The following is a 22,956-nucleotide window of genomic DNA, read 5'->3' as shown; positions in this document are numbered from 1 at the left end:
GTTTCAAATCTCACAACTAACTGTTTTATTCATTGAAAGTGGTACGTTACACATCGAAAAAATCGCCCGGAAAGCCATATTATGTAATTTGGCGAATCATGAATAAAGGTTTCACTAAACCTCCTCTCCCCCGAAAGCGAAAGTTTGAATTGATTGATTTTGATGTAAAATCTAAACACAAGTTGTAAGTAAGTAAGTACCCTTTTACAAGCTGATGGAATTCTAGGTATACTTAACGTGTTCCCTATGACATATTATTCACTCGTAGGGTATGCTTTTACATTTTTAACCTGCCAGGTCAGGTGGTTTATTGCGACGCCCTTCATGACACTTGAGACTTTCTTTATTCCCGATGTGATCACACACTCATCTCAAGTTCGACTATAAATATAAATATTTACAGAAGTACTCTCGTCCATTAGGCCCACAACTTTTTATCAATTTCATGTAGATTAAGTTACCGCACAGGAAGTGCCTTGTTGTGAACTTTTTCCTGCGGAAAATTTAAAATGCAAAATTGATTGATTTGCGAACATAAAAGTGCATTCTTTGTCACGCCAAATTGTAATTTTCATGATTGCGGCTGTTGTGGCTTCTGCAAGATGAATGCAACTATATCCGGGCCGGATTCACCTACTTGCCGCTCATGGGCCGCCTGTATTTTTCCGCCCCCTTCTCATTCGTTAAGTGAACGTGCCGGCGGGGGAGGAGTGTATGAGACGCGTTTACTCGTGTTGGATGTACATTTTTTTGCGAAAGTCCTCTCAACACTAACAAAAGGCCACGGAACTATACGCGAAAGTTAAGTTCCGTAAACCCATCCTTGTTTGGAAAAGGCATTCTATTTATAACAAACGAACGAAAAAATTATGGAAGAACAAACATAAATGTGGTTTAATAATTTTAACTTCCGCCGCTGTGCTGCGCCGACCGCGCTATGTTTGGCGCAATGCGCGAAGTATTCTTGCAGTCTTGAAGGCGCTATGCGTTTCAAGCCGACTGCCGCTGACTGCAGTGCATTTGACGCAATGCGTGAAGTATTCTTGCAGTCTTGTAGGCACTATGCGTTTCATGCAGACCGCCGCCGCGCCGAGGGCTTCTCCTTTTCATCCTTGTCAGGCCTTTCAGGCTCGTCCTCGTCATCATTGCTCTCTAAGCCTGTCGTTCACGTGCAAGTTGTCTTTTGTATCACCAAAAGACGACAAATATTAGAGATTACTATACTTTCACTTTTCCAGGAAATGAAAGATTTTATCTCCTTTTCTCTTTTATAATTTATTTTCTGAATCCGATTTTTTCTTCTTTTTTTTGATACCTACATTAAAAAATATAGCAAAATTTGCCGCTCTCTACATTTTGCCGCCATGGCCGCGGCCCATGTGGCCACCCCCTTAAACCAGCCCTGGCAACTATTCGTACTCAAGGGCTAACCGCATTGCATATACACAAAATTGAAGGCGCTCGACATTTTATTGGCCTCCTGACAGTGATGCGCACTATTTAATTTGCTCTATTGACATAGAGAAATTAAGGTCATGCGAAAAGAGTACCGTGGCCCCTCGCTATTTTCGCTCCCTGAGCGCATGTGAAACAATGATGTAAATTTTTATCAGCCTCAATGGTTTCACTCTGTACAGTATCTAAATATTGAACATAATATAATTTGGCGTCAATGGATTTTTCTGCTCGAGTGAACGTAAGTCAATGCTAATCTCGGCAGAAAAAAAAATTGTTTAGAATTACTTTGCGTAAATGTCAGTTTCTTCTATTTGTGACTCAAAGAGCTCATCAGTTCATGCGGCTCATCATCAAAGCCATAGACTTAATTAAAATCGATAAAAAATCATCCCAATTACTAAAAAATCCCAGCTTTATTGAGGATTAAGTAACCGAACACGAGATAAAACTATAGGAGGCAAGAGAAGGTTTGGCGTAAATACTTCATTAGTCCAATCAGCGGGCCATATTATTAAAAGTTTAAAGTAGCCCGATAAGACGTCGTAATGCTATGTATTGCATGGTAAAGATAGGGCTAGTCTTGCCTAGTCGTACTGACCAGTGGCGTGGCGTGGATTGCGATGTATCGATTTTTCTGCCATTTAAACCTATGGGAAAGAATCGATATTAAGGTGTTCGCTGCGAACACTCTGTTTATCGATCCTTTTCCATAGGTTTAAATGGCATAACAATCGATATATCGCAAAGCACGCCACGCCACTGGTACTGACATAGTTTCAATAATCGGTCCGCAGATAGTCTACCGCATAAAAAAGTATTATAATCTTTTGATAACAAAAGCAATTACTGTGAAGGTGGGATATTAAGATTTTTTATCGTAGCAATAGCCTACGTCATTCAGTATACCTACTATCGAAGTCTTGGCTCGAACCAAAACAAACCAACATAACCTTATGTGCGAATTCTTCATGAGTTAATTGGGTTAATTCATCAAAATGTAGTCATTGACCAGTCATGAATCAATTAAAAACTCATTAGAAACAAGAACTTTCGAATGTAAGAAACACTTAGACGCATTACCACCATGCAAAGGGCGCGAATAGGCGGAAATCAGAATCAAGGTTCTGTGTTTGTTTACATTGCCAAGGGTTTGATACTATATCGAATGAGGTAGCCAATAAGTTAGTCTATAGGCTCTTACGCTTACAAGTTCAGGTATGAAATTCCATTTTTTTAAGGCCTGATACGAGGATACGACCGTTCTTCCTAAACTGGACTGCATTTTGCAATTTGGAACTATAAATTCTGGCCCGGTTTAAAAATACCGTATGTGTCATTAATTTCCCTATGCACATGAGTGTTTTTTTCAGATGACTCAGAATTTATAGTTCCAAATTCCAAAATGCAGTCCAACTATTAGAACTTCCTTGTGAACGCTGATCAAAAATAATGCCTTGAAATGGGTGGATCGAAAGCCACAACTTATTTGATCGGAACCCTGAGATGGTGTGAAAGACATAATAAAAAAAGTAATAGAATGGTGGATGTAATAAAAAGACTGAATTCAATGTCTCCTCTGTTTATATATTGCGCATATAGAATACATCAGCAATCATGTAACTTTGACAAAAGAATAGAATTCCGTATCGAGGGCAATAAAGAAGAGAGCCTGTCGAATTTATTATTACATCTTAATCATCAGCCAGCGTCTGATATGCCTACCTTCTGTGCAGTACCCAGATTATTTTTAACGGTTAAACTTTACGTTGGGGCGGGGGGGGGTTGTCTTTCCTGTTCGTTTCATGGAACGAGGAAATTGTTGCCCACAATTTAAAAATTTGAAAACAGTGTGATCAACCAGATACTAGATATTACTATCTGTCGATTGCCGAAAAATTATGAATGTGGAAAAAAACACCCAAAATTTAAAAGAGAGGAATTAACTTAAAGGCTTAAGTAAACGAAACAAAACAATCAAATTCGGGTCACAGAATCGGCACTTCCTCTTCTTTTAATAGAGCATTTCAACTTGGTTGCTATCAAAATTCTATCCATCTCAATTTTTCAAGAATATTCCTCCAAGCATAGATCGCTATCATGAGCTATTGGTTTGAAAGTGAATTAGTAACAATCCTGTAAAACCTTTTCTACGCTGTGTATATGCTATGGACTAAGATAATTTTGAAATAAGGAACTAAACTTTCTGACTCATTTTAGAAACAACGTATGTGAGATTAGTCTCCCTGCAGATGGTGCTTTCACGGATGAGCCAGTGATGGTTAGTTTTTTTTTTTTTTTTTTTTTTTTTTTTTTTTTTTTTTAAATGTATAGTCCATTAACAGATGTAATTCGACGGTGTAAGTGCGCAACCACGTACCTCAGTTTGCGACGTGGCATACTTCCTGTCATGCTTTATTTTTTACATGGAAAACTACTCAACGTCAATTCTTAAAAACTGCCGTGATTTTTCTTCTCTGTGCGAGGAAAATTCTATGAAAATTTTAACCATTTATGTTGATTTGTACTTCTTTAAAAAAATGAAATAGGAGCGGAGATTTTCAAACACCGCAAACGAGATACGTGGTTGCTGATTTACACCGTCGAATTGCTCACAGAACACTATACCTCCACGTGCAATGGAGGTGAATGGTATATTAACCACAATCTCGCTGCTCCTTCTGCATTGCGCAGTACATACATAAACTGCAGCTCTCTTGCACTGAAAAAATAAACACATTGGATCTAGAGTCCAGACTCTTAAAAACATCGACAAGAACAAGTACTCTTGATTCAATCAATCAGAATCTAGCTTAAATCAAGAACCAAGCCTCTTAATTTAAGCGGATTTCGTTTTGATTCAAGCAAAAATCCGATTGAATCAAGAGTATTTTTTCTTGTCAGTGTTTTCAAGAGTCTGGACTCTAGATCCAATGTATTTTTTTTTCCTGTGTGGGAACTTCGTTAAAAAGAGACAGAACACAAATACTGCAATGATTTTTTTCACATTATCCTCACTCATATGTTTGACTAGAGCACTGCCTATCACTGGAGTGCTTAGTATTTACCTATGTAAAGTTCATTTTCATTGAGGAATTTTGTCGGGACTTTTTGTTCGTAAGTTTCCTAGACTCTCAAAAAATTGTCATGCACCAGTCATCATGCATCAGTGTCTTCTTTGTGATCAAAATTCGTCCCGTGATCGCCGCGATGATCCAGTTTCCTCTGATTGAACATTCATCAACGACTGCCAGAAGTCCACTCTTTCCGAATAGAGATTCTCTTTCACGGTCGGTTCTCCAGCCGTTATATGCAGGTACTGCTGCGTCTTTGCTGACTTTTTTATTGGCTCCAATTTTATGCTCGGTTTCCTGGAAAGTTGGACGAATAAATAAGGTAAGAAAATATTCAAATGAATCTGCCGAATGGAGATGTTGCATGTGTGAGGAATTTGCGATTAGACTATTGATTCTTATGTAAAAGTTCGTGAGAAACACGATGGTGCCACTGGTTTTCTCTGAAATCAACTCCCAAGCTCAAAAAAAAAGCTCTCAAGTTGAAGCCAAAATGGAGGGGATATCCCCGCTATCCTGAGAGTCCACCTCTACATCAAGACAAACTCTCCATGCGAAGATAGGGAGCAAATACATTAGCAGTGATGCCGTGTTTTCAGTTTTAGAGTCCCCAAATATAGTGACAGCCCTGTCAATGTATTTGCTCCCTATCTTCGCATGGAGAGTTTGACTTGATGTAGAGGTGGACTCCCAGGATAGCGTGGGATATTCCCTCCATTTTGGCCTCAACTTGAGAGCTTTTATTGAGCTTAGGAGATGATTTCAGAGAAAACCAGTGGCACCATCGTGTTTCTCGCGAACTTTTACATAAGAATCAATAGTCAAATCGCAAATTCTTTACACATGCAACATCTTCATTGCAAATCTATTAGTGATTCCTAGCCTAAAATTGCACTGTGCTACTAAGGTACATGTGCTACTTAGACTGTACTACTTAGGGCTTAAATGCATCCAAATAATGGTCTGTCACTGTCACCTTTCTCTCTCTCTCTCTCTTATATTTCTGAGAAATACTATTTTGTGAAATATACAGTTAACTTACTTTTTCAGCCATGTTTTAGTTTGTCAGTATATGATGCCTATACCAAACAAGCTTCAGAAATGACAATATAAAATTCACTTGGCAGGATGTTAAATGGCGGACCAACCATGCGAAAAAAATGTCGCTGCATTCATAAAGTCAGAATTGACTGTCTTATCACCCTAAACTCGCTGACCGTTTTATTGTAACGATCTCCTGTAAGTTTCGCAACATTGAACCCAACACCTCCTTTCAGATCTCAAACTTTAAAAGCTTGTCCAACCACTCGAGTGCACACATGCTGCACCTAAAAATGAATAGAATTAAACTTTAATTTGCAATAAAATAAAACTGTTTATGGACTCACCCATTTTTGGCAAAATCAGTTACCATATCGATAGTCATTCTTGAAACTCTTACATCAGCCTCTGTCCATGTTCTTTCCGGGAAATAGAACGTTAGCGGGAAGAGATTGAGTAAATCATCTGAGTGTGTTACGCCTACCAAAAAAGCAATGAACATTTCATATAAAATGGACATAACCTTACTACGGGAGTGTAATATACATAAAATCCATTTAAATCGAAATAAGCGAGGGTGAAAGGATACAAAAAGAAATAAAGAAACTATAGAATGAAAGAAAATCATCGTCTTAGTGTCAAAAACTAGATAAAAAATGCAATAGTGTATTTCCTTCGGAAAATACACTAAAACGAGGCAATGGTAATATAAACTGCTCAGATGAGTGTTCATAGTTATAATTTTGGCTCATTTTAATGTCAAGTGGAACCGAAATAATGATGATTTCAGATCTGTAGTCGAGCAAACAATTTAGCATTGAGAAAAAGTTATGTTAAGCTTTAAGAGTTTTAGACGCTTGGTTTCTCTTGTATTTAAACAATATCTCCATTTTGAATAACAGAGGGAATGACAAAAACACACAATGGGTCACTAGACGAGGTACAAAGTGAAGCATTCTAATACATTTCACTTAACCGAAATTTCACGTAGAACACGATTTGCGGAGCGAAAATTACTGAAATTAACACCTAACAAAGATATTTTATGTTTCTTGAAGCGTGAATTCAAACCTCCCGCTCATGAAAACTCAATGGTTTACGTGAGTCAAATCGCGCACTAAACGTTACCATGACAGTCTTTGTGATGTAAAAGTCTGGCAACCTCAATATTGACGCTTTGGCTCAGCAATATACCAAGTTATACATAGTTTCAACTACACAGGGTGGGAAATGAAAAATGTTCGATTAAGAAGCCTGTCGAGACCTTTGTAGTACGCAATTCGACTCACGTAGAGTATTGAGTTTCTAGTGACCGGGCAATTCAAATTTCCCGTGACCAATGTAAAATAAAAACATTGATATCGTAGTTAGGAGTTGATTTCAGTAATTTCTGATGCAAAAATCTCGTTTTACGTGAAATTCTGGTCTATAGATGTGTATCAGCGTGCTTCGATTCGTACTTTGTCTAGAGGTCCATTCTCCTTTTTTTTTGTCAAAGTGTAACTCACCTTTGACTTTTTCAATGCCAAAAACAGAATTCATAGAGACAGCGTGTTGGTAATCGTACAGATAAAGATATGCATCTCCCTTGTACTTTCTTGCCGCCTCAATAGCGCCGTATAGAAACCAACCGTCCGTGATCATCTGTGAAACGGATAAAAAAATGAAAAGAAAAATATAAAAATATATATAAAGGTATCATGTGTGGATTCAGTGCTTAACTTGATTGCTCTGATCGTTTTGTACCTATGGAGCAGAAAAAAAAAGGAAAAATACTCCCGTTGGCTGATTCGATGGTATTTGAACCGATTACTTAAGGCCTAAATACACGCTCTTTCCGTCGATTTCCGACCAAAATTATGACAAAAATGGCGGTCAAATTTTGGCACGCCGCAAAAATGTGAGGGTAGATGGTGCGCACCAGTAACCATTTGATCGGAAATTGATGGAACTTTGAGCGTGTACCTCGGCCTTTAGGCGAAAGAACTACATGATATGCGTTTGATGTAATATGAGTTTGACACGTTTATAATAGCTTGGCATATTTGATGTGTTTTTGGAGTTGCCGTGCTAGAGGCCTTTTTGTACTTGTAAGGTATACTGACTTTATTTAATTGATATGAGTGATGTGTAAAATGTGTTTGTCGGGTTTTCTGCGTTCTTAAGTGTTTATGCCGGTGTAATTACGGAGTGTTTATGGAGCTTTGTGTACTCGTAGATAAGTCAGATTTATCTTAAAACATAATGAAATAATCAGTCCAAGCAAACAGTGAAAGTATTGATAGTTCCAAATAATTTAGCTTACATTGATAACTGCTTCGCTGGAAGAATCCAGGTCTATAGGTTTATCTCCGAAGTAAAATCCCTGGATTTTCTTTACTACGCTTGGAAGTTTGTCCCTTGGGAATGCCGACTTTAGTATCATTACTATTGGTAATACATACTCTGGGTTTTCTTTAAGTTCCTCCACATATCGCTGTCCAGCTGCATATACGACTGTGAAAATAATGAAACATGTCAATGAAGTAAAACTATTTAACTTGTGTTTCAATTTACGAAGTTGGAACCTATCACTGTTATTAGTTCCATTGGAAAAAACGGACTAGACATTTTAAAACGCTACGATTAAGTGATGAAATTTTAAAAAGCGTCATTACTAATTCATATTTATGAGCAACTTATCGCATGCAACAACAATAGTCTTAACAAGAGGTTTGTAACGAGGCAATTGTCTGTTGACTATTGTAAAAGGAAGGATAATGTCAAAGGTTGTGGGAGGAGGCAAAATTTTTCTTCGAAGAAATGAGACTACCAAAAATCTCGAACAATCTTGAAAATTAAACCAAGAAAAACCAGGAAATGTGCTGAGTAAACACCATTGGATGCATATTTCGCGACTCACCTATCGCAGCCATGGAGGCTACCTTTCGAGGGTTCATTGAAACTGAATTGACTCATCTGCCAACAATAACATATACCTACCTTTATTAAGACTCAACTCACTTATGGTCCAATCTGCCACGCTAAGGAAAAACGCCGTATGAGCCACCAAGCATTGCCAAATTGCCTTCAACAAATCACGAATTCTCAGGAACATTTGTGAATATTTCTGTTCCAATTTTTCAGATGATTTCGTTCGTAATATGATCTATAAAGTCTGAATATTCCAAGGAAGAATATTCATGACCTTCACAGGGCCGGATTTACTTACTTGCCGCCCATGGGCCGCCTGTATTTTGCCGCCCCCTTCTCATTCGTTTTGAAACATCAATAAAAGCCATCAAGTAAACGTGCCGGAGGGAGAGAGGCGTATAAGACGCGTTTACTCGTGTTGGTCACATTTCTTGTGAAAGCCCTGTCAACACTACTAGCAAAAGTTCACGGAACTTGGCGCGAAAGTTAAGTTCCGTAAACCTATCTCTGTATGGACAAGGCCCTCCATTTATAAGAAATGAACCAAAAAATTATGAAAGAACAAACATAAATGTGGTTTAATAATTTTAACTTCCGCCGCCGCGCCGCGCTGACCGCACTGTATTTGGCGCAATGCGTGAAGTATTCCTACAGTCTTACATGCGCTATGCGTTTCGGGCCGACCGCTGCTGCACGCACTGTGTTTGACGCAATGCGTGAAGTATTCATGCGGTCTTGTAGGCGCTATGCGTTTCACGCTGTATCAGTGCGTGTACAGTGCGGTCGCTGCTGACCGCAGCGACCGCACTGTCTTTGGCGCAATGCGTGAAGTATTCATGCAGTCTTGTAGGCGCTAATATGTGTTACATGCCGACCGCCGCGCCGAGGGTTTGTTCTCGTCATCATTGCTCTCTGCGCCGCGCCGCGCCGTTCCAGGCCAAATTCCGTGTTCGGTTTCTCTCTTAGTCTTAACTCGACTAATTGAAGGTGCTGTCTATTGTATCACAGAAGGACGACAAAATTAGAGTTATACTCTCAGGAAATGAGAGATTTTGTCACCTTTTCTCGTTCGTAATTTTTTTGTCTGAATCTGATTTTTCTTAATGGCTACATTTAAAAAAATTGCAAAATTTGCCGCCCCCTTAATTTGCCGCCATGGGCCGCGGCCCATGTGGCCACCCTAGGGTGCGTCAAAAAAAATGAAAGTCTGAAATGTTCCGCTCCCCAGGCGGCAATCGATGACGTTTGGTAAAAAAACATGTTTGCCAAAATTTGGGCCAATTTCAACCATTTTAAATGGTGCCAAAGGTCAATTTTGTGATGACATTATGATATTTTGGTTTAGACCTCGATTTCGCACAAAAAACTCGATTTTACGCTGAAATCGTGCGTTTACGAGAAAAATGCCAAAGAACTCGACTTGTAGAGGATGAAATTTTACACTAGGAAGACGTCTTTGTAACCGATAAAAATCAAATTGAACTAGAAAAACTCAACTCGGTATTTATTTTTTTGGTCCTCAGAATTTCCGAGGTCTTAGAAAGTAGAGGTGTAAAAGACTCATTTTTCACGAAAATAAGTCGAAAGAGGGTGTAAATGAACTGTAGGTAAGTGTTGAGGATGCAAATGTCATCAGATCTTCCTCAGTTTCAAAAAAAGTTCCAACTATTTTGCACAATCCTCCAAAAAGTGCACGGCTCGAGAAGCAGGATCGTGCTATAATAGTAAGGGGAAAGAGCGGTTTGACCGGGAAAAATTGCGTAACAAACTTTCCCAATGTAATCGTCATCAGTAGGTCCCCCTGAACAACTTCCTAAAAGTTAAAAATGGCCCGACCCCGGAATACCCCTCAAAAAAGTTAAAATTGAAAATGGCGGCCGTAATAAGAGGGTCCGGGAAATCGGTATTTTAAAATGCTCATTCTGTCTCATCATGTGAGGTATCATTTCCTATGTAATTTTGGTCGTAGATTTCATAAATGAATTCCGTAAGGCCCCTTCTAAGCTTACGTTTCTCTCGGTAGTCGTATGTTTCCTTTATTTTGTCATGGGAACGGAGTTCCCCATGATATTAGAATCGTTCCGTTGCTTTCGCTATGGGATTCCCTATACCTCTGCGACCTTGAGCGTTTCGCCCAGTCTCCGATTTTTGGTTGATTTTCCGATGTATCAAAAACCGTTGTATTTTTTAGCCAATCATGTCTCTACGTCAAGTTGTGTTGATTGCTAAAATTCGCTTTCAGCGAGTTTTTTTCCACATTGAGATGTCGTGTCTGACTGGTAAATCTGCGCAGAACCACGAAGTTCCGTTTTTAGGCAAATTCTTTTTTTTGGGAGGTTCTGATTGGTTATTTTTCGCCATCAGTTTTCTGTTCGTTGGTGCAAAAGATCGCCTACCTCGGTGCTCTTGAGAAGCCGCCATTATCCCACCTCAAATTTAAAAATAGAAGTATAGAAATAATAACCATCGTACAAGGTGGAAAATTGTTCTGGAGGACTCGTTACGGACAAAGAAGTCAAAATCAGAGCTCGATTGATTGATTTAATTCATGGATAAACAAATATCGCCTCAGCTTACTGCCGCGATGACAAATGCATGTTGAGATGAACCGTGAGAGACATGAAAACAGTGCGAACCATGGCTCCTACAGCAATGCGCTTGGTTAATTTCTCTCATATCCCAAGCGTCAAGGTCTCTTGTGATAAGTCCCGCCCATTGCTCGAGTCTTTTGTATGCTATTTTTACTCTCCCACACGCTGATCCGTTATAGCCTAGTTGACTAAACCGCCCCATATTTTTGATGAGGTGCGGGCAATAGGCGATCGGGAGTTCGATACCCGACGATAGGTGTTACTTTTTAATGGTTGTATTGAATGTTTTAGACTAATCATCAAAAAATAATTAATACTAGATGATAAATGTACGAACATTTTCTCGTGAGTTAATATGTTAAACAAAAATACTGGAATATACCTCCTTCATATAATCAGCCACATGTTCCCCCAAATTAATGACGTTATTTTCTTTTTTCAATAAAGTTAATTTGCATTCAACGTTCGTAAGTTAAGCAAAAAGTACCTATTGATACAAATAGAAAGACATGAAAATAGTATGTCTAACATTTCAGTTGTTTTTTTTTTATTTACTTATTTATTTTTTTTTTGTTTTTTCAATAAAACAAATTGACTGGGACTAGAATCATTGTATCTCTGAAGACAAAAGCTAAGTTTTTTGATACAGAAATACTAGGGGCTTATGGGGCTGCTTCGCAGCCCCTTATTTTTCCTGTACACTTATCACTTTCACGTGTTTTTTTTTTTTTTTTATTTATTTTCATTTAATTTTCTGTTTTGTCTTTGAATCGGGTCTAATTATTTCTTTGAGAGAATAAATATAACAAATGTTTTCAAAAATTGTAATTTTATTTAGTAAACTTTAAACTAAAATTTTGTTTTAATCTTCATACAAAATTATTTTTTAGGTTTTACATTTGTTTTCAAACTAATTTTAAAGAAGATCTTTTTTTATTTTTTAAATACTTTGCTTTTTTTTTCGATTAAATTGTTGATTCTTCTTTTGCCATTTCTGTCCTGCTTTTCTTCCTATATTTCCTACAACTTTGCTCTTCTTCTTTCCTCCTTTTGTCTTTTCTTTTTTTGCTTCTTCAGTAGCTGTTCCTTCTGGTTCTTCTTCTTTTTCTGCTCCTGTTTTAACTTCATCTAATTTTTCCGCTTTTTCTTCTTCGTTTTTTCCATGTTCAGTCTGCTTTCTGGTTTCCGTATTTGCTGGTATGTTATCTTTTTCTTGTTTCGTTATCTTTTATCTTAATTTAGAGATGAGTAATAAAGTAATAACAACACTATTAAACAGAATTTTAAGTCTTATTATTTTCTCTGAACTGTTTATTTTTAAAATGTTTAAAAACAAAACGGAATAGACAAAGTCCAAATAGTAACTAACAGAGGAGGAAAGAATTAAATGCAGTATCCGGAATGCAGCTGCATTCCGGATGCGTTAAGGGGTGGGAAGGAGGGACGGACGGACTGAGAAACTGAAAAAAGTACGTTACGTAACGGTAAATATTAAATAAACTTACCTATATATGGATCCTTGAACTTTAAAGCAATAAGGTCCATCACCCGGAATATCAATTCGATTTGCAGAGAAAGAGGCAAAAGCAACAGCACTATTATAATTTCTGATATGCTTTATGAAATTTGGAGAATATAAAAATAATGATTTCAAATCGGTATTTGTCCGAATACTCGGTAAAGAAATTAAGCCATTTTGGCAGCAGTTATTAAAATGACCATTGGACATTTCACCCTGAAAATGGCGAGCATCACAATGATGACAAATTATATTCATTGAACCGACTGAAAATTTGGTAACAAAATTTTCATCAAAGTTCTGATCATCAATTTTATACTTCCGAAATGAAGAAATGAAACTTTGATTTTCTATACTAATAACAGAGTTAAGTTCTTGCTTCACTAAACGAACATGCGAAGAATTCTGGAAAACGCGACCACGTTTTGGAGGACGACCGCCTCGGTCATTGAAAATTTCACTCATAACAACTGTTAAATTTAAAATTAAAATTAGTAAAAATTATTATTATTTTAACAAAATCATAACTGAAAAGTTCAATTTTTAAATTAAAAAAAATAAATCAGAAGAAAAAGGATGAAATGAAAATGGAAATTAATAATAAACATATTTATACACATTGAAAAGAAACAGCGTGAAAAGTTCTGATCGGAAATGAGAAAAAAAAACTTGGAGGTTATTGACTTAATGAGGAAAAATTGGCAATAGGAAAAAGATGGAACCAATCATGAAAAACCGTAAAAAAAAAAAAACGCGGGAAAAGAAAAATGTAAGTTGATGGCAGTTGAGTGTTGGAAGTAACCTCACTTAATGATGATTGTTGAATGAAAACAGCTGATAAAAAGACAGCAAACAGTAAAGTAAGATGCGTAGCAACAAAACTTTTCCGAAAAACAAAAAACAAAAAACCCTCACTTCCCCTCATCCAATTTATGAGTTTTTAGGGATTTAAAAATCGGGGACGAACCCCAGAAAATAATTTATAGTTTTCCCGAAGCATTGAGAACAACACCTTTCAAATGAACCAACGCCCCTCGCAATTAGTACAGTGGTTGATTCACAATTTCATTCTATTTTTCAAATTAGATATTAAGATAATTTATTCATCCTTTATATAATCAGGGAGATGTTGACCCAAATATTGATGTATATTTTCTCTGTTCGCCCAAATTAATGATGGTATTTTCTTTTTTCAATAAAATTAATTTACATTCCACGTTCTTAAAGCAATATTTTCTCCAAAATTCAGCAAAAAATAACAATTTATACCTACGCAAAAAGTAAATAAATAAATAAAGCAATGACATGAAAGTAGTATAGGTAGTACACATCTAACATTTCAGTTACATCTATTTGAATGAAAAAAATGGCAACTTAGGAAGCACATAGGTCACTTATGATGCGTATTCGGACATATGCGTAGAGTAAAAATATCATTCTTTGCGCCGAAAAAACGAAACTGAAAGTTAAATGCGTAATCTTCCAAAAACCATACATAATCCAACGAAAATAAATAATTGGTAAATAACAGCTTTCTTGTATGCAAAGAAAAAAAATTAAAAATGTTAAAAAAGAGATGTCGACACAAAATTACATAGCCCCTTCAATTCTGAAGATACTACAAACGAACTGTACCTTAACATTTTCATATCCCAGAAGCAAAAGTTCCCATGACGAATATTGCTATCGCTAGCGATTGCAAAAACCAACTTGTTTCTTTATTAAATACATTTATAACATCAAATTTAAGTTTCTTGGCCATAAATACATGAAAATAAAGACAATTCACTTTCCTTGTTCCTTCGGTGAATATTTAAAAAAAAATGCAACCTCCTGCCTTTCACATTTGGCCGCCACCTTTGATTTAGAGCGCCCCCTTTGGCCGGAGGGCCTTGTGGAATTCATTTATGAAATCTGCGACCAAAATTACATAGGAAATGATACCTCACATGATGAGACAGAATGAGCATTTTAAAATACCGATTTCCCGGACCCTCTTATTACGGCCGCCATTTTCAATTTTAACTTTTTTGAGGGGTATTCCGGGGTCGGGCCATTTTTAACTTTTAGGAAGTTGTTCAGGGGGACCTACTGATGACGATTACATTGGGAAAGTTTGTTACGCAATTTTTCCCGGTCAAACCGCTCTTTCCCCTTACTATCATAGCACGATCCTGCTTCTCGAGCCGTGCACTTTTTGGAGGATTGTGCAAAATAGTTGGAACTTTTTTTGAAACTGAGGAAGTTCTGATGACATTTGCATCCTCAACACTTACCTACAGTTCATTTACACCCTCTTTCGACTTATTTTCGTGAAAAATGAGTCTTTTACACCTCTACTTTCTAAGACCTCGGAAATTCTGAGGACCAAAAAAATAAATACCGAGTTGAGTTTTTCTAGTTCAATTTGATTTTTATCGGTTACAAAGACGTCTTCCTAGTGTAAAATTTCATCCTCTACAAGTCGAGTTCTTTGGCATTTTTCTCGTAAACGCACGATTTCAGCGTAAAATCGAGTTTTTTGTGCGAAATCGAGGTCTAAACCAAAATATCATAATGTCATCACAAAATTGACCTTTGGCACCATTTAAAATGGTTGAAATTGGCCCAAATTTTGGCAAACATGTTTTTTTACCAAACGTCATCGATTGCCGCCTGGGGAGCGGAACATTTCAGACTTTCATTTTTTTTGACGCACCCTAGGCCACCCCCTTAATCCGGCCCTGATACCTTCATCTAAAATAAATATTTTCTGAGAGAAAATTTGACAACATTCAAATGCCCATGCGGCGTTTTTACTTAGCACGGCAGAATACCTAGTGTGCTGTCACTTACCGGAAGCAAAGAGACCTCCTTCGCCAGAGGTTATTCCTGTCACAAAAGGGATTTCCGACTCCAATTTATCTAACTCTTTCGGAAGGAAAGCATTCTCTGTTTCGGACTCAATTGTTGGTGTGAAAAACAGATCGCCAACGGCCCAGTCCTGCGAAAAAGGAAAGGATGAAGGTGTCGATGAAAAAGCAAAGTGCAATAATACGCCTTCAAAATAAACAGAGACCATTCATTGGATACTATAGATAAAACTTTACAGATTCTCACAAAATATTTCACTTTTAAAAATATTATAGGATTTCAGCAAACTGTTAAGTTGCCTTTTTTTACCACGATACGACCATTATAGGCGCAATCGGCGCAAGAGCACAATCATTCATTCAATAATTACAAATACTTCATGTAAATTAAATTTTATTTTGAATGTAGACATTTTGAAAAGTGCAAATATACAACCGAAATCTGTAATTCTACATATGGAATACATCTTTCTTTATGAGACAAAGTCATAAGGGTGACGCTTAGCGCGGAACGCATAACGCCTGAGACTCGAAGAGTTTCGGGAGGTTGGAGCAGAACCGGTTAGGGGGCGTCATCCCCCAGTTTTGCAACAAGAATCCATTAGCGTTATTATGTTGATATGTTTCCCATGAATTAATTGAAAATCCGTTTTTACTACGTAAAAAGAGAGCGCATTCTTCGTTAGTTAACATTTTGTTGTGTGCTGATAGAGACTATTAATATTTGCAGGATTTCTTAGCGAGATAAAAGAAATTATCGAGGCGTAAATAAGGCGAATTTTTTTATGAAATGTCCTTACTTGGAACCTACTCCTCATCTCTATGATTAATTCAACTGGAACCTCCTGCATGCATTTAAGAAGTTCGTGTGAGGGCTCAGGGGGACAACTGCACAAAACTGCCAGTGCTTTCGTCCTATCTTTGAGTGTCTGAGAAGGCGTGATTGCCCATGGACAATATCCAGATCCGCTCATTGCAATGCCCCTATGAATCAAACCTGGATCAAGAACACAGAAAGAAAAATCAGGGCATCATTTGACTCATGCCTTGGAAAAAATACCATGCAGGCTTCGCCTACTGCATGTGATTAGCAATCGTAGTTGTGATGGCATAAAAGAAGGTAGTAGAGCGCCTTCATTTTCTCATATATGTGACACAGCTATCCACAGAGGACGAATAGTTGCATCTACATGGCGCTACCTTCAATGCCCGTCAGTGCACAGTGAATCGATCGAGTCAATTAGAGAGGTCGGACATTAAATTTTTGACTAAAACTGCAAATTCGGATGTTTATTTCGTCACAATTTAAATTTTAAGGGGTGCATGTAGAAGAAAATTTCACTGGAAAACCACACCGAAAAAAATATTATGCTGTTTTAGCATCTAGGATGTCAAAAATGTGTCTGGTGATCCCAAGATGCTGCCTTTACTGCCCCCGCAGTTAATTTTACATCCTGTGAATGCAAATTCAACTGCGGGGGCAGTAAAGGCAGCATCTTGGGATCACCGGACACATTTTTGACATCCTTGATGCTAAAACAGCATATTATTTTTTTCGGTGCAATGGAGCTACTTTTAAAACCTCCAAGTTTTGTATAAACGCGGAGTTATGAGCTTTTGAAGTTTCCAAATTTTGTCCGACACTTCTTACTGACGCGGTCCACTGTGTGACGTCGCGGCGTCAGCTATGGGATAACAACTTTGTTTCATTTTTTACGCCTATGAATGGAACAACATTTTCGTTTTAACCTCCGCTATATCAGAATCATTTGTAATGGCTCCATACAAAACCTAAAATTTTAAGTATACACTCTTTTAGTGACAATATATAAGGACGATTCGTGAAAGTCATTTTTTGAGCCCAGCATTATCATTTGGTGCATGAAAGATCTTATGGTGGCGGCCGCCTTATGATATTTAACATTGCATGATGAAGATGATTCATCGAATTCAAATTTTTTGGTCAATTAAACTTTACAAAAATCAATTTCCCATTCACCGTAGTGTGTTAAAGGTTCTTTTCCCGTGAACAGCAACAGAAAAAAGTTTTAAAAAAAAGAGTTAATCAGGAAGTATGACTCGTGTCCTCATTATGAAAGATACCTACTATATAAAACTGCGTGGCACTTACCTTTGTTTAGAGGTGACAATAGATTCAGATGAACGCTTGCAGCTCCAGCACTTTCCCCAAATATGGTTACTAGATCAGGGTTTCCACCGAAGTTATCGATATTGTCGTGAACCCATTTAATCGCAAGAGCTTGATCCTTCAACCCGAGATTGGCAGGGATAGCTTCATCACCAGTGGTCGCGAACCCTTTCGCAAGAATTTAAGAGGATTATTATTTATTCATTTATTCTGCAGGGGAGTAAAGAGCTATACAAAAAGCACATGGAACTTGAATTTTATGGAAGCACTATTTTGGAACGTGCATGCCATAGAAAGGGCTCTTAAGTACGCCTGTATTTAAATTAATTCAGAGTATTGTTGTTCCTCATAGTTCACACAACTCTCTCATTTATGAAGTTTTTGTATATTTCTCTCTCTCTTACAGCGTGTGATAAAATCTCGTTCTATTTTGTTCTTTTTTTCAGGTCATTTTCACAAGCAGGTAAACATTCGTTACCTGTCTTTATGTATTATTATGATTCTTTATAAGACTTGTTGTTTTAGTCATCAAAATTGAACTCTCATTTTTTTAGGGATGAATTAACCCGACTTTCACTGATACCTTTATAATCAAATTTTTAGACTGGATTTCTGACATTTTGTTCAATATTACCTAATTATTTTTTCTAATCACATGCTTACCTAGAGGCCCCAATCTATAGTTGATGGTTACCAATACAACATCTTTATCCAGAAGTAAATCCGGCCCGTGGATGACGCTGGCTCCCATCATGAACCCACCACCGTGAATAAAGACCATGACGGGGAGTTTTGCCGATTTTTCCACCTACAGAATATGAAACGGTCCACTCAAAGTATGCAAATGGTAAAAAATCTATAATGGAACTAGAAAAAGCTTATACATCATTTTAAAACGTCTGCTCAAACTCCATGGCTAAAAATGTTCACAAATCATCCCTCACGCGGTAAGAAAGAGGAGTCATAAAAGTTTCAAAAATTGACTTTGAATGGATTTCATTCCTGAAAAAAGAATGGCTACAAGTTTGCATCGTTGGAAGCTGAGATGATAGTACATCTAGATTTTTCTAGTTCCAATATCGACGTGCAAACTAATGAAACATTATTTTGAATGAAATCATGCAAAAAAAAACAGAGTAGAGCGAAGGACACCAGAAGAAAACGAAAAAAGAGAGACGAAGATCAGTGATTACATTATATTCGCAGGTTCGCATATACGAACCTTCGGATTATTTCGGATATGAACTATTCACTATTAAAATTAACAACGATTAGATCAATATTCTTAGGATGCATTATGATCAACTTCGATGGTCATTTTCCCCCTTTTTTCCTCTTAGCGAAACGAAAAGAAAAAATCTGGAGTCTCCTTCTTGGGCCTAGTTTAGTTAAACATTATATTAAATATAAAGCATTATAACTAGAGGCATTAACTAAAAATAAAATATTATATTAAATATATAAAAAAAATTCTGAAAACAATCTACTTAGTTTTGCTCTTGCCTTGTGTTTACCTTAGGAGAGTACACATGGAGTACGAGGCAGTCCTCCTGGCCAATAATTTTACTCCTAGTTGGGTCGGCGAAATCGACTTGCGGACAAAAGGTTGTATTCTTCGTAGCATCGAGTGGCTCTTTCCATGGTTGTGGTGGCTGTGGCTCCTGAAAGTACACGAATTATTGTTTAATCATTTATTTCTTAAACTATAAAAATGACACTTAATTGTATTTCAGGTTGCGAAACTTAATGTGTAAATTACGGACTTACAAAAAAAGATATGTTGATTAATTGCAAGAATATGTATTAAGTGTAAATATTGAATATACGAAATGTCTATAAAAAGAATATTCTGAGGTAAACAATTTTGCAATTCGTGGAGTTTCCAAATACTCTACCATTAAATCTAAAATTGGAATTTCAATATTCATAGCTCTGAATTGCTAAAAAATAACTTCCTAGCAAAAAAGATATCATTAATCTAATTTTTGTTTTTTTAAAACTATTTATCCTTAGTTTATAAAGTGCCCATGTTACGAAAAATCCTGACATCAGTAAAATTAAAGTACATATTTGGAGTTAAACAAGCGCTACCGGACTCACAATTTGGACGTATTTGTATCAAACGGAACTATGTGCATTATGACGTGAGCCCTGTTATGCGTGTACTCCTATGGATACCAGGGCTCATGTCTTAATGCACATAGTTCTGTTTGATAGAAATACGTCCATTTGGACGTATTTATGCTTATGTGCTTAGGTTTTACGTGCGCCATAGTTCCTTTTAACATAAATACGCCAATTTCAATTATAGATTGATGAATTCTCTAATCTACAAAGTTATATGAGCTTTAGAGGATCGTACAGAAGGCCGAACAAAGAACCTTAGTTGAAACTACTGTCAGCGTTTCAGCAGAGGGATGACCACAAGTTTTCAATTTAAATGACTTTGAAATAAGATGCACGGGACTAACCTTGAACCTTAGAGATCCAACGGGAGGTTTAGCGAAAGGGATTCCTGTGAAGCTGTGGATCACTCTCCCATCTCTCGTCCTCAGCGTATCAAACCCAATAATTTTTCCATTTGGAGTCGAAACTTCCAAAGCTCGACAAAACAACGCGCCGTACGCAAAAATCAGTACAAATTTCGCCCACGAAGATAACTCCATCGTGATACACATGCGTCCACTATCGAGCCTAGCCCAAGCGGCACTGATGATCGGCTTTTCTTTATTTAGAAAACAACACAAAATTGCATCAGAACCACTCCAGTCTACGATAAAGCGATGAGATAAAATAGTATGACCGTCATTTGCTTATGCATTAGAGATTAGTTCAATTGTTCAACTCGAATTCAAGTAGATTATAAGTATGTATAAGCCGATATGTATATTCTTTGTAAATAAATATGGATAAGATTTCAAATGGAGCCGAGCATCAAGCAAAATGGGGGGCTTGGAGGACAAGGCGCATAAGTGCAGATTTTGCTATTTCAAGAAACACTTGTTTACAATTTCAAAATTACATGGAGCCATATGGCAGAGAGAAAGCTTAAGCTCTTTTTTTGATGCTTTAAAGTTGGATTTTAATTGCGAATTTTTCACAGAATATACTTTCAAACTAACTTTAGTTGCGTTCAAGAATATCTCAATTTTTCCGAAAACAGCACTTATGTGCCTTGTCCTCCAAGCCCCTCAAATGTACTTCATCTTGCGATTAGGAACTACAATATCATTTTAGAAGCAGCATATTATGTGCCATTAGTTTCCTTGTGCATATGGGTGTTTCTATGTATAAGCCAAAAATTGCATTTCATTATTGCAAAATGCAGTCCAAATGTTGCTGGGATCACATGATTCGATCTCCTGTTTTTTACGAGACTAATCTAAAATTTTAGAATCTCCCTGAGGATAAAGAATATATATGGAATTAAAATCGCATGTAGGTACATGCTCGTGAATGTTCAAATGGGGTTTTTTTTCCTATGCACAGCGGTGCCGGCCGTATGCAATTATAAGCTAAAGAAAAACGCCGTAAGAGAATTCGAGAGTTGCAAAATTTCCTGCAGTAAAATGTTTATTTTGAAAAGCGTTATGAACATTTTCAATTGCAATTTTTAGATAGTTTAGATATGACCACTAATAGCATTCTCTGAATATTTCGAAGAAAAGTACTATCAGATTCCTCTGAAAATTCATATTTTATTAAAATAAATTTGGCAACGTTTGAAGGCTCATACGGCGTTCTTTATCAGCACACCATCGTAGATTTCACATGTCCGCTTATTAAGACAAACTAGAAAATTACTGAAAAGTATATATACTTACGTGTAGAAGACTGGTGTTCAATTTCACGAACAGAAAAGAACACCGAACTATATTCCACTCGCACAAGCCACTAACTGATGGTCTGATCTCACTTCATCGTGAAAATTGGTGGTTTTTTCGAAGCGTGTCGATAATCAGCGGTCTCAAAGAGACTGTTGTATGATGAGTTTAAAATTTTAAATCTTCCTACGATTAGCATACTCATACCCAGACCCAGTAAGCAAGGCGCCGCGCCGCCAGCCGGCCGCGGTGACCAGCGGCACAAGGTCAAAACTCATCATCTAATAATAATAAGCGCCCAGTCAGCCAATAGCCTGTGTCACACTATCAAAATACGCCAACAAAATGTCAAGGTCGAGTGCTGTGATTCGTCCGAGTAATCGAATAAGCCAATCACAACGCCTGACGTTGATATTTTGATGGCTAGTTTTGATAGTGTGACACAGGCTCTTCTCAGCTACGAGAATGAGGAATCTACTGCGCATGACGTCAGAAAAAGCCGATCGAGTGGGAATTTTGAAAATGAGGCTATATCTGCCAGGTAAAACGCGTTATCTGACGTTAGCTCTTGCTGACGTCATGGACGAGGGGCAGCTGCGCAGCTTGGCGGGCCGGGGGGAGGGGGGGGGGCTGACACAGGACTTGGTGCTTCTTGGACCATGAATGGAATCATAAGGGAGGAATTCTGTAAATCCAATATACTCGTATCAAAGTCGTCAAATTTTTAGTTTTTTTTTTTTTTTTTTTTTTTTTTTTTTTTAATTTTCGAAGATTTAGAATTGTCTCTGATTTAGAAGCAGAGAATCTTTTGCTAAATATTTTCTCGCTAAAACTCCTTAAATGCCCTGGAATAAGTTAGAAAATGTTGATATCTTAGAAAAGTCGTCACCCTGAATAGCCAGTTAATATTTTCCGGTGAAATCTTCTGGAAGCCATTTTCGAAATTAAATGAAAGTCATTTGCAGGACCGAAATATTTTAGAGAAGTTCTTTTCGAAGCGAAGAGAAATTCTTCTAATTGCGAGACCGGGAGTACTCCGGATGAGCTAAAATCAAGAGAACGGATTGACTTAGAATAGAAACAATGCTCTCTCAAAATCGAGTGCCACAAAGGACACTTTCTTTTTAGGTGAAATTTGGTGCATTATGCTTAATTGTCATGAATTACTTCATGCATCAGGCATTTAGACACGGAAAATCTCATTTAAGGTTTAAAACATAGCTAAAATAAAGACAAAGATTACGCAAGCTACGAATCCCGCCAATCACGATAGACGTGAGATTTTTCCGAGGTACTACATGAAATGCACTAACGAGTGAATAGGTGAGTGGCTATCTCCAGACATGTAGCCCCTTCAAATACTGAAGCTGCAATTACTCATACGTTAATATCTCTTGGTGTGTTACAACCGGTCAATTGAAGGCGGTCGAATATGAAACTACAACACCAACTTACGACCCTCCAGAGAATCACCGCCTCTAAGTTTAAAGATTTGCGACGATGAGGGCACCTTTGGAAAAGCGGGCAAAAGAAAAAAA

General features: G+C 37.4%; 1 protein-coding gene across 1 annotated transcript; it reads right to left on the bottom strand.

Moving 5' to 3' along the window:
* Positions 1-1,729: 1,729 nt before the first annotated feature.
* On the bottom strand, positions 1,730-21,667 carry LOC109044387 (carboxylic ester hydrolase). The gene is made up of 11 exons (XM_019062091.2): positions 21,419-21,667; positions 20,066-20,319; positions 19,109-19,255; positions 18,258-18,402; positions 17,577-17,762; positions 16,246-16,442; positions 15,429-15,576; positions 7,876-8,066; positions 7,079-7,214; positions 5,918-6,050; positions 1,730-4,826 (listed from the first exon to the last, which is right to left on the bottom strand). The coding sequence occupies exons 2-11, from the start codon at positions 20,270-20,272 to the stop codon at positions 4,640-4,642; spliced, it is 1,677 nt and encodes a 558-aa protein (XP_018917636.2). The 5' UTR covers positions 20,273-20,319; positions 21,419-21,667; the 3' UTR covers positions 1,730-4,639.
* Between the last annotated feature and the right edge of the window lie 1,289 nt (positions 21,668-22,956).

The sequence above is a fragment of the Bemisia tabaci genome, chromosome 8 (genome assembly GCF_918797505.1).
Source record: "Bemisia tabaci chromosome 8, PGI_BMITA_v3".
NCBI lineage: Eukaryota > Metazoa > Arthropoda > Insecta > Hemiptera > Aleyrodidae > Bemisia > Bemisia tabaci.
The sequence above is the reverse complement of the archived record's forward strand: the minus strand, read 5'-3'. Positions and strand labels throughout refer to the sequence as shown.